The following is an 11,582-nucleotide window of genomic DNA, read 5'->3' as shown; positions in this document are numbered from 1 at the left end:
CCTTTCACCCAACCAAAGTCCTTTTCATTCTGTCACCCAACCAAAGTCCTGTTTATCCTTTCACCCAACCAAAGTCCTTTTTATCCTGTCACCCAACCAAAGTCCTGTTTATCCTTTCACCCAACCAAAGTCCTTTTTATCCTGTCACCCGACTGGTGTCCAGTTGATTCTGTCACTCGACCAGAGAGTCTGGTTTATCCTGAAGGTTTTGAAAGACTTGGAAGAAAGAAAAATGAACACCTTCCTACACTTGGTTTCGACGCTGCTGCTTGGCTGTGTCGTGAATATTTTAACGGATTAACAACAATGTATCTTGTGTAGAGAAAATTGTCTTTGATTATAAATGAACCGTTGTGTCCCACTGACCCATTTTGTCCCATGATACCCTGTTAAAGTTTTGAAATGTTTCAGGATTTGTTATTTATTCGGCCGTGCTGGAGCTCAACTATATGCGAAAGCTTCTGGCCCCGTTTTTTAGACGATATTAAAACTTTCCTTGGTGGGTTTCAAATGTCTGCTTAGGGCATTTTAAGTCTCCCCTTGAAGAATTATAAACCATACAACGGAGACTCTTTGGGATTCAAAGTTAACGCTAAAGATGTGCTACCCAAGAAGCAGCGAAAAAAGTAATTATAGATAATTAATTGCATTGAAATCCTCATTAAAATTCATAAAGCTGGTTGAAAATAAACAGTAAAGCAACAAGAATTGAGTCCTGTGGTGTTGCAAGAGATTTCCTCAATTTCTATGCATGTTCTATTTAGGCAAACAATTTGGTTACCCATTTCTCTCCAAAATCTCTCAAATTTGATCGTTTTCAGCATTTAAACAATTATATCCTGTTTATAATAAGATTAATTGGAAATATTTTGTTTGCCAAGAAGCAGGTACACTCGAACTTCTGAATACTGTCAAAAGTCAGCTTGCGGGTCTTCTCACAATGATGGGTTTGTTCACTGGTTGCTCATTTGGTGGTCATGCCTTCATGATTCGAAACAAATACATCCGTATTATATTGTCACTTAGGCCGGCAAACAGATTCTTTTTGACTAACAGTCTTCTGTTACGAAAAGTGGTATTTTGTATTATAACTAGGGAAGCAATAGAAAGGATGAGTGGAATTTCTTCATTTTAAAGTCAACTGCTTTTTATTAATAGTTTATAACAATCTTTGTTTATCATTAGCAAGACAGCAAGATTGCTTGAACTACTTGCCGAGGGAGCTATTTTTGCAAAGGACGTCACCTTATTGCTAATATTAGCCTTATCATTATGTTATCTTGCAAAGTTTTTCTTTGTTTGTTGTTCCTGTGCTGCTACTGGGCTGGAGATCTGGTTCAGTGTTTATCATATACAAAGTTAGAGGAGTTAAGTCTCTCGGAACCTTTTGAAAGGGAAGTCGACGAATTTGATCAACAAAAACGGACAACGAAACTCAAGTATGGCAAACTTGAGCATACGCCTTTAGATGATAATTACGTAAAGGGTTCAATTTGGCCAAAGCCCCAGGAGGAGCATCGCGAAGATGATTATTTCTTTGTAGACCACGCGAATTTCAAATTTTCAGCAAATGGAGCTGGAAAAGACTCAGAAATCCTTAAGTCAGCTTTGAAGCGATACAAGGGGCTGCTTTTTCCAAAGAAAGAAGGAGAACAAGCAAGCGGTAAAGTTATCCGGGAGTTAGTTGTCAATGTGAAAACAAAACAAGAAAACCTTGATATTAACATGGATGAGTCTTGTGAGTGCGATCTTTCCTTTGGTTTTTTAATTTTTACATTACTTTTGAATATTGTTTTGGGGGTTACCCACCATGACTCTTGATTGCCTGATCCCCCTCTCCTCCTCTCCACTCCTTACCTTTTGTGGCGGACTACCCCGTCTCTATTACCTCTTGTTAAAGAGTGGGAAAAAAGGGAAATACCATTTTGACACAAAGTTCATGATCGAATAAAGATGCAAAGATATTTTGCTCAAGTACTTGTAAACTAAAACTATTCAGATAAGTTACACCTTATCTTTCCCAGTGCCTCAGCTAAAACAAATCTTGATTTATAGATACCGTCTGATAGAATTAAGCTCGCTGATTTATGGCAGCCAAAATATTGTGATTTTTGAATTTCATTATAAGATTCTCTACCTATGATTAAGTGATCATAACAACGATAAACTAGCAATGATATCGGAGAAAGAAGCCCATTTGCATTTGCATCTAAACTTTCACCTTTGATTCTACCGTGAGAACCAAGTGATTGATTAGTATCCTTTTTTCTATAGATGAACTCTCTGTTGAAGCTCCGGCTTCTCATTTATCTGCCAACACTATCTGGGGGACCCTCAGAGGTATGTTCTTCTTAGTTTCTTATATATCTCAAATAATTCTCCAATAAGCTTTACATATTTGCACTTAGATTTTCGTTTATAACCAGCCGAGAAGTGTACGATTTTTCCTAAGGTTTTGATCAAAGAACATATTCTGTCTAGAAGAATCTATTGTTGTAGGATATCTATACCATGTTTTTTCTTATTATGCAAAGAGAAAATATCAATGTTTCGACTGGTAAATGTCCAAAGTATCTTTTTAAAGACACAAAATTTAAGGATCAGCAAATTTTCTTCCTCTATTAAGTTTTGTATTTATTTCTGCATTGTGCTTAGGACTTTTATTCTCAACATGTTCTTTTCCACCTTGATTTTGTTGTTAACGTTTATTCTATTTCTATATTTGGTTGTACATTAGAAGAGTGTCCTTTTGATTCTTCAAAATGCTCCTTATAAATTGGAATCAATCTTCATCTTAACTGTTCAGTCTATTCCCAATTTTTCTTTTTTCATAACAACTATTGGTGGTTAATCTTAACGTAAACTAACGTTTTATATTCTGTTGTGTTTCCATCAGCTCTTATCGGCTCTCGCATCTGAAGAAAAGAGTCTTTTCTATCCCAGTGCCGGATAAAGCCTAATTGGGAATTGATGCTGGAGCCAAAAAATAACTTTTTACTTGGGTTATTCAGCTTCAGGAAACCTCTCGATTGTTATCATCTGGGACTGTTTCCGGAATGGGCCTAATGCTGCAGAACCAATAGCACCCACTTTTATCCAACCCCGTGCAATCTTTACGCAATCTACTTTCTTTGCTTTCTTTTTCATATTTCGCAGTTTACAAAGTTCCATTTGTTTCTCTATTTCTTCTGCTTTATTCTACTCATATCAACTGTTAGTTATCAACTGACTGTGTATCTAGCATATTCCTCTTTTTGCCTGGCGTTTGTGCTCTTTCCTTAACCTGTTTTGCATATGTTCATACATTCGTGGTCACTTGAGGTACCTCAAGTTCTACCTGGTCCTTACTGGTCCCTCGTTTGGGCAAACGTGAACTATACCACTGGTATTTCCTCAAATTCCACCCTCATCATTCTTTTTATGCTTCTCAATCATTTAAAGTTTTATTTATCTAAGTTCTTGCAATCTGTTGAAACTGTCCCACAATTTAAATTGAGTAGATTATGAATCCTTACCATAAATTTTCAAACTTATTATTTACAGGTCTTGAAACATTCAGCCAAATTATTTACATAAACAAGAATAACAAGGTAACCATATTTTATTTCCAGATGTTTCGCTCATAATTTCATCTTCCTTTAGAAAAAGACTGTGAGTTCCGAAGATGTCACTTGCACCAACAGATAGGGACTTGGTTTCCTCTTTGATAATCTTTTAGCTCAGTCTTGTCAATTTTTTATTCTTATCAATTCCTCTCTCCACAGTACCTGGCTCGAAAAACCAAAGTTAAAGATTGGCCTAGATTCAAGCACCGTGGCTTTCTCATCGACACATCGCGCCATTATTTACCTCTGAAGACTTTATACAAGTTTCTAGTGAGGATTTTCTTGTACACTATTAATCTTTCAAAATGTTTATAATTTATATTACGTTCCGCATTCGCCAATCAATTTCTCCATCATGATTTTCCTATTCTATTATACATTTTCTGCTTTCGAAAGACATTTTGCATTGTTCACCTAGTGTATGTTGTCAAAATGTTTATTTTTCGACTTTCTTCAGTTTTTGATTCGCAGTTTTTTCTGTTTGTCTATGAACTTCTTAGATACCTTTTGCGACGTCATTCTAGGACGCCATGGCATACAGCAAGTTCAACGTGCTTCATTGGCATATTGTCGACGATCCTGCTTTTCCTTATGTCAGCAAAACGTTTCCAAACTTGAGTTTGAAGGTAACTATTCAACCTTGAATTATTCAACAATTAAAAAAATATAGGATTCAACCAGGTAGCTTAGTTGATGGAGCGAAGCCTTGGAGTGTCGCTAGTCCCGTGATCGAGTCCTGCCCTGTTAGTATCAACTGTGTGTACATTCTCTCTTCTTCTCTATTCTCTATCTAATATTAAAAATGTATTAAAAAGTTAAAATGTTTATAATGCTTCTATTCTATTCTATTCTATTCTATTCTATTCTATTCTATTCTATTCTATTCTATTCTATTCTATTCTATTCTATTCTATTCTATTCTATTCTATTCTATTCTATTCTATTCTATTCTATTCTATTCTATTCTATTCTATTCTATTCTATTCTATTCTATTCTATTCTATTCTATTCTATTCTATTCTATTCTATTCTATTCTATTCTATTCTATTCTATTCTATTCTATTCTATTCTATTCTGTATTGATGCCACAACAAGATAAAACAATTAAATGTTCGTTTGCTTGTACTCGCTCTCAAATTCATCTACGTCAATTCATTTACTGGATGTCTGATATCATAGATATGCTGGTTGTTCTCTCTTAAATTTGCAAATTATTGTTTTTTTTCTAGGGGGCGAGAGACCCAGTCACACACGTGTATACCCCTGACAATGTTCAGGCAATTATCAGTTATGCGCGAAACCGCGGAATACGAATCATCCCCGAATTTGACACTCCTGTAAGTAGAAAGCCAATTTCAAAGCATATAAATTGTGCCCTGCCTTTTGCACAGAATATATAAGATAATCGTTTTGTGTTAATTTTTTAGAGCGATCTTCAGCTGCTTCTTTCACCATTTACAGAACCCGTTGCTATGGTCTTCAAATTGAATTTTCATTTGCCTTTTATTCGATTTATCCTGCAGGGACATACCCAGTCTTGGAAGGCAATTGACGGACTTCTCACTGACTGTGAAAATGGGTATGTATTCATATGCCTTGATATTATAAAGCGTTTGAAGAGGGTGCTGCAAATTATTTTATATAACAATTGTCTCATTGCCTGGACCAAACATACTTTATAATCATCTTTATGGCAACACAATTTTACCATTCAAAAATCGTATCAAACAAGCATTAAAATCAGCAAAGTGGTCTTAATGTCGACATTAGAATGTTTGACTAAAATCAAATCATTGATGCCAGTATCCTCAATTTGATGCTACAAGCATTTTCAAAACTTTTCCGAATGAGATTTTTCGACATTATAGGTTCCTTTATCTCACTTGTTAAAATGCAAAATTTGTGCGAGCACAAAAATACAAAAAAAGCCAAAATGCAGTTACAGAGTGGACTTGATATTGCTATCAGTGATCATATCTTTTATTACAAAATAAATAGGCGCATGGAGGAAAAATTTTCTAAATCCTTTCACAGTGTTTTATTGGTATGAACTTTTTAAGAACCCGTGAGCAGTGGTGGTGCCAAGGGGTTGTATGGGGGGATAATTACCCCACACCCCCCACTTTTCTGAACATATGGTTTACATATTTCTTCTAAAAGCGGATTAAAAAACGCTGGGTAGGGGTAGATCAAATTTCCTAAGGAAATTTAACTTGGTACAAATCACTGAAACGAGGCAAAATGGGCGTGGTCCCACTGGTCGCGCCGCCACTACCCGTAATAGCTGGCGCCGCCACTGCCCGTAAGGAAAAATTTCAAAAGCTGCGCATTCTGCATAAAATAGATGATTAACCGTACTTTAGGAATGGAGACGGTTTGAAATTAAAACTGACTCAAACGAAATTTTGGCTTTCAAAATAAGCAATTTTCCTGGCGATTATTATTTTTATTCTTAGTGTTTTAGTCCATTAGTGTTTTATTCTTAGTTTCAGCCTTTATTCTGATTGCTTTTATAATCTCCCTTGTAGAAACTTTGGACCAATTGATCCGACAAAGGAAGCTAATTACAAATTCTTAGAAAAACTATTCCAGGAAGTAGCCCAAGTATTTCCTGATAAATACTTACACTTGGGAGCTGATGAAGTTGATTTCACCTGTTGGTAAGCCATTAATCTGAATGTCAATTAATTGCAGTCTCCGTACACTTGAATATCTGCAAGCAGATTGTTCAATATCGGATTTGACTATTTGTTGAACATTTGTTGATTGGTCAACGTTGACCAATCAGATCTCTGGTAATAAACACGTGCCAGGACACACACTGCTTGTAGACAGTGAATTTGATCTAGTAAAATCTTCAATTTAGGCTAAGCTGTTTCTTGAATATATTTTGGGGAATTTTGCGAAAAGGAAACAACATAATAAATGGTATGACAATCCAAGAATCTTATCGGATATCCTAAATTTGTTTGTACCTTGTCTCTTATTTTGAAATATTAGTTAATGGAGTTGTTTACTAACCTTCCATTAAATTTCTCCATTCAGGGTAATTTTTGATTTCTTGATAATTGCAGGAAACAGAACAAGAAAATAGGAGAATGGATGAAGAAAAACAATAACGAAACATACGAACAACTTGAGCAGTATTATGCCACAAGGTACATAGCTTCATAAATTTACGTTATTCCTCTCTTTAAAATATGTATAGAAAATGGAATGTAACATCTATAGATATGCTTGGACATTTAGACTGAGCGTGTTAATGTTTCTAAGGGTCCCATTTTGAAAGCCTGGCAATTTATAGATAAGGCAATCTAGAAATGGTACGTCTCGTCTCGTAGAACAGTTTCAGTTTTAGAATAAGCATTTTTTACGCTGAATTCATGTCACACTATCAGAGTGTGCTCGCCTCTCTACTCAAATAAACTGATCTATTTAGAATTGCAAAGAGGAAGGGTAATTTCCGGCCTAGATTCAAAACAAGGATGTCACAATGCTGCGGTATTCAATTGCAGTGAATGATCAAGATTGTGGAAGAATTAATTTCTCGATCGTCGATAATCATTTCAGATATTTCTCTTACATTTCACTCTACCCTAAAACTCTATAATCTTTACATTTTAACATCAGAAGTGTCAATCAAATTATTATTTATAAAATTAAAGAAGATTTCATGCTTCTTATTTTTGGGCTTTTCTAGGCTGGTAAACATTATCGAAAAATTAAAGAGGAAGTCTATAGTTTGGCAAGATATCTTTGACAATGGAGTTGAGGTAGTTTTCTTTGTTTTAAAATGTGTTTGATCTTTAGCACAAACATAGTCGTTGCAGCCTTGAAACACTTGCAGCTCCATCTACTTATACGATCCTATTACAACAGATTCGATGTTGAAAAGAGAAAATTTCCTGTAGGGTAACCATAGACGCCGGGTATCTCAGATTGCAGTTTGTTTTCCCAGCAGTCAAAGCCACAAGGAAGTAAAAATTGTGCTCGTTTGGTTTTTTTATTATTCATTGATTTTATTTTGGAATGTTCCAGGGCAGCAAACAACTTAGTAAAGTATGACTGCATCGCTTCAGGCTTTGTACCTTGAATGAATTGTCTAAACGGTCCAATCTTTTCTACCCCCACCCCTCCCCCTTCTGAACTGATACGTTTACGGGGTCACAAAAAGTCTGCATCAACCACGATACCCTTAAACCCAATTACAGCGTCTTTTAGAAGTGATGGGGCAGCGTTGGTTTTGCTTAAAACCCAAACCTTTTATCTTTTTGGAAATTATTATAGCTAAAGCCTGGTACTCTGGTGAATCTTTGGCTCCCGGGCTGGGAAGCAGAAATGAAAAAGGTGACGGCAAAAGGCCATCAGGTGATCCTTTCCAGCTGCTGGTATCTGAATTACATTAATTATGGAATGGATTGGCCAGAGGTTTGTCGAAAACTTTCATTGTACCTCGACGATGCTAACCCAAACTAAGGCCTGGCTCTGAATTGTAATGTTTTTGTCTTATAATTGTAATGTTTTTGTAATCAGCAACATTTATCAAATGTGTTATGTTCTTAAATTCTATTTACTAAAATCCTATCTTGGCCTGGGATTTTAAGCTCAATGGCTTGATTTCGTGCTTAATCTGTCACACATCTGCTTAAATACTCTTGCCAAGGTTTTAACGCTATTTCTAAAGGTAATAAACTCTTTAAAACATACAACAAAAATAAGAATGAAAACTTCAGGGAAAATGAAAGAATCTTTCCTTAAACATGATATTGATATTTGCATTCAAACTGAGAAATCTTACAAGATTGAATACAAATAAATATCTTGATGATTTATCTTGCAATATTATTGGTTAATATGAAACAAAAGTTTGAACTAGTTAAATACGAATTTTGCCGACTTAAGTGTACCAGTAATTTAAATGTATTCACCAGCAAATTTTAGATTATTTAATCTATACTCTTTTTCTCTTTTTCAGTATTACTTTTGCGATCCTCATGACTTTGATGGTATGTACACTTGAAAATTTTCATAAATTGCTATGTTTCTAAAATTTAGATTTTTATATTTCTTAAATTGCTTGGATACTATGAAATCACATCCCTTCTGTTTTTACTTTTGATTTACTGTCAGGATCATTAATAAATCCCACTAAGATGCCACAAAGACGTCGAAAAAGGAGTGCTCACGTAGGGTCCCTTCAACTTCAGCTCCTCCTGACTGAACGATCGCAATTCATCTTTTGTAGGGACAGACCAAGAGAAAGATCTTGTCATCGGCGGCACAGCAGCCATGTGGGGTGAATATGTTGACTCAACAAATATTTTGGACAGAACTTGGTATGTGTCAAATTCATGTCAAGTCTTTTTCTAGATATACTCACTGTACCCTTTTCTTGCTTCTATCTTCAAATTTTATGTATTTGCATGATATTCTTTTCTGGCAGTAACTACACAGAGAATTATAACTACCACGAATTAACCTACTTTGGAATCGTATTAGCTGGTAACACAAACTTTAAAAAATAACTTTCAAATGTTTTTAATAGATAAAAGAGATGCAAATCTCGGGTTTATTTGGAAATTTGCTTAAAAACTTAAGATTATGTTTCTTTAGTTCCTGTTGGCTAATTCAAGAACAGACTATAGTATATATACTTTTCTCACTATCCTTTATTTAATGTTTTTAAATATCTTCTAATTAAGTCACTTTAAGCTTTCAGAAGCCTAAATCCGTGACTAGTTCTAATATAAATGCTTAGCGGACTTTGCTGTGAGTTGCTGTGTCTGCAAATGTTTGAATAGCTTGTTCTTTGTGATATTCAGAGTTATTTCAAATCACTATAAGATAGCAACATGTTACCAAAGTTTTAATTATCATCAAGGGCTCGTGGGCTAGCTGTTGGAGAGAGACTTTGGAGTGCCAAGTCTGTGAAAGACTCGACAGATGCGATGCAAAGAATTTGGGAACATAGATGCAGATATATCAGGTGAGCCAGGGGCGGGTCCAGAGCAAACTTGAAGGAGGGGCAGCTGGTAGTGGGGACGCTGAAAAATTTTCACAAGTTGATGACGAGAGAGGCTGTATACAAAAATTTCAGATCCATTTTCGGAATAAACAACAAAACTTTTAAGTAATCCTTGAAGCAAATTAACCTATCGGTCTCATAAACTTTTCCACCTGATTCTCATTCTTCATAAGGGGCGCACAATTTCCAAAAAAGGGGCGCCATACTTGCTTCATCTCGTAGAGGGAGAGGCAACTGCCCCTAGTTCACCTCCTTTGTTAACAGTCCCATTTGACAATAAATTATGGATATGGCTTTTAGAAAAGCAAATTTTTTTCAGTATACTGAAAGCTTATTCGTATGTTACGTTCTTCATATGTTACTGCAATTCCACCTTCTTTTTAACATACGTCTTTGCCAATACAGAAAAATAATGTTCCAGTAATACGTATAGACAAAGTGGCATACATTTTTAATATGCTTTTGTCTACAGTCGTGGAATCCCAGCAGAACCCGTAGTAAAAGGGAAATTCTGCATCGACGAGTGGGACCCGTGAACGATGAGCTGATTTTATAGCCTGTAAGTATATTCTTTGCTTATTAGCAATACTATAATCATGTAATTGAAAACATTATATTTTATTATCAGGATGCATTGATACACTTTTTGTGGTTAGCAAGAGTTGTTGTACAACAAATGACTTGTCTCTATATTCTTCAGATTATACACGACTCAGTCCAAAGCCCCTTACTTTATCGTAAAGGACTTCTATTTTTGTGTTTCAGTAACTGCACAAGAACCATTGGTTACAAAGAGATGGACATTGAATGAAAGAAATAACGCATGTATTTTTGGCAGTTTTGATATATTCCAACACTGTCATGGGTTCGAAATAGAACGCTCTGTTATTAGAAGAGAACATCTTCTCAATGTAACAGGAGTCAAAAAGCTGGACAACTTGCAAAGAAGCCATCATATATATCTAATTGCCGTCATTTATATGTAATTAGACTTGAATTTGTACACAGTAGCGGGTATTATTCAAAGTAGTATTATTAAGTCTGGAGTCTGGACAGTAAGGAATGCGTTTGAATTAACCAAACTTCTAATGGTAACTCCATAAGCAGCCAATGAAATGGGCCACTTACTACTAGTTTCTCTTTATATAAGCACTTGGTTTTTTTATTATGTTATAAAATCGATTTTCAGTGTTTAAAATTGTAAATCGTCATAGTATTTTGCCAGATTTAAAAATATTACTGATGTACAGCACTGGATAAATATATTCCGTAAATATTATCTCCTAAGTTAAAAGAAATAATAATTTTTTTGCCAAAGGAAATATTCCTTCTCTTTAAAGGTTCCTTTGAATTTTTATTTCGTCAAATTGACCCGAATCCACATTGACAGAGAATCTGAAAATTAGGGAGAATGTCCTTACCAACGATGATCTTTCGGCCTGTGCGATTATCTGCAGTCACCATCAACAGAAATCTTATGATTCCGCCAGCATGAATTTTTTTCTCTGTTAATCCTCCACTGCCTTGGTATATTACCTTGAAATTGCTCAAAATGATGAATTTTGACTTCCTGCAAATTGTTTTGTAACCTTTGCAGCAGATGGCAAGACCATAGATTAAATCTGATGTGACTTGTAGTTCTTTGAATGGCTGATTAAGCTGTTGTCGTCTCTTCAAATTTACTGTCCTATATGCACCTTAATGAAGATGCATATATTTTGAGTCTGTTTGCCAGTCTCTTAATTAATGTAAAGACTAAACTTTACAATCTTTGTTGTGTAGAAGGAGATAGTTTTGAGGTGTTACTTCGACTTTGACTCATTCGTGTGTAGTTTGCTTTGTTATAATGGCCAAATAAAAGAATAATGAAGAAGTTGAGCAATTTGTTAAAGTTGCATAAATGCATTGCCATTGAAGGTAAATAGTCCATTTAAGACCATTTGCTACATTC

The 11,582-nt window shown here is 35.3% G+C and overlaps 1 protein-coding gene across 1 annotated transcript; it reads left to right on the top strand.

Moving 5' to 3' along the window:
- The first annotated feature begins 867 nt into the window (after positions 1-867).
- On the top strand, positions 868-11,542 carry LOC135680746 (beta-hexosaminidase subunit beta). The gene is made up of 16 exons (XM_065194903.2): positions 868-1,738; positions 2,275-2,340; positions 3,544-3,590; positions 3,765-3,875; positions 4,130-4,231; positions 4,836-4,943; positions 5,130-5,185; positions 6,135-6,266; positions 6,681-6,764; positions 7,307-7,379; positions 7,894-8,034; positions 8,582-8,612; positions 8,852-8,942; positions 9,488-9,592; positions 10,104-10,190; positions 10,397-11,542. Exons 1-15 carry the CDS (start codon positions 1,273-1,275, stop codon positions 10,165-10,167), a joined length of 1,677 nt encoding a protein of 558 aa, XP_065050975.2. The 5' UTR covers positions 868-1,272; the 3' UTR covers positions 10,168-10,190; positions 10,397-11,542.
- The last annotated feature ends 40 nt before the right edge of the window (positions 11,543-11,582 follow it).

Source organism: Rhopilema esculentum, chromosome 18 (genome assembly GCF_057945365.1).
Source record: "Rhopilema esculentum isolate cy_ngs chromosome 18, ASM5794536v1, whole genome shotgun sequence".
NCBI lineage: Eukaryota > Metazoa > Cnidaria > Scyphozoa > Rhizostomeae > Rhizostomatidae > Rhopilema > Rhopilema esculentum.
This window is presented reverse-complemented; position numbering and strand designations above follow the sequence as displayed.

Bases quoted from the DNA above. Each gene is read 5' to 3' on its own strand.
- LOC135680746 (XM_065194903.2), top strand. From the start codon at position 1,273: ATGTTATCTTGCAAAGTTTTTCTTTGTTTGTTGTTCCTGTGCTGCTAC. The intron at 3,876-4,129 runs GTGAGGATTTTC...ACGTCATTCTAG, and splicing joins AGACTTTATACAAGTTTCTA to GACGCCATGGCATACAGCAA. The intron at 8,943-9,487 runs GTATGTGTCAAA...ATTATCATCAAG, and splicing joins AATATTTTGGACAGAACTTG to GGCTCGTGGGCTAGCTGTTG.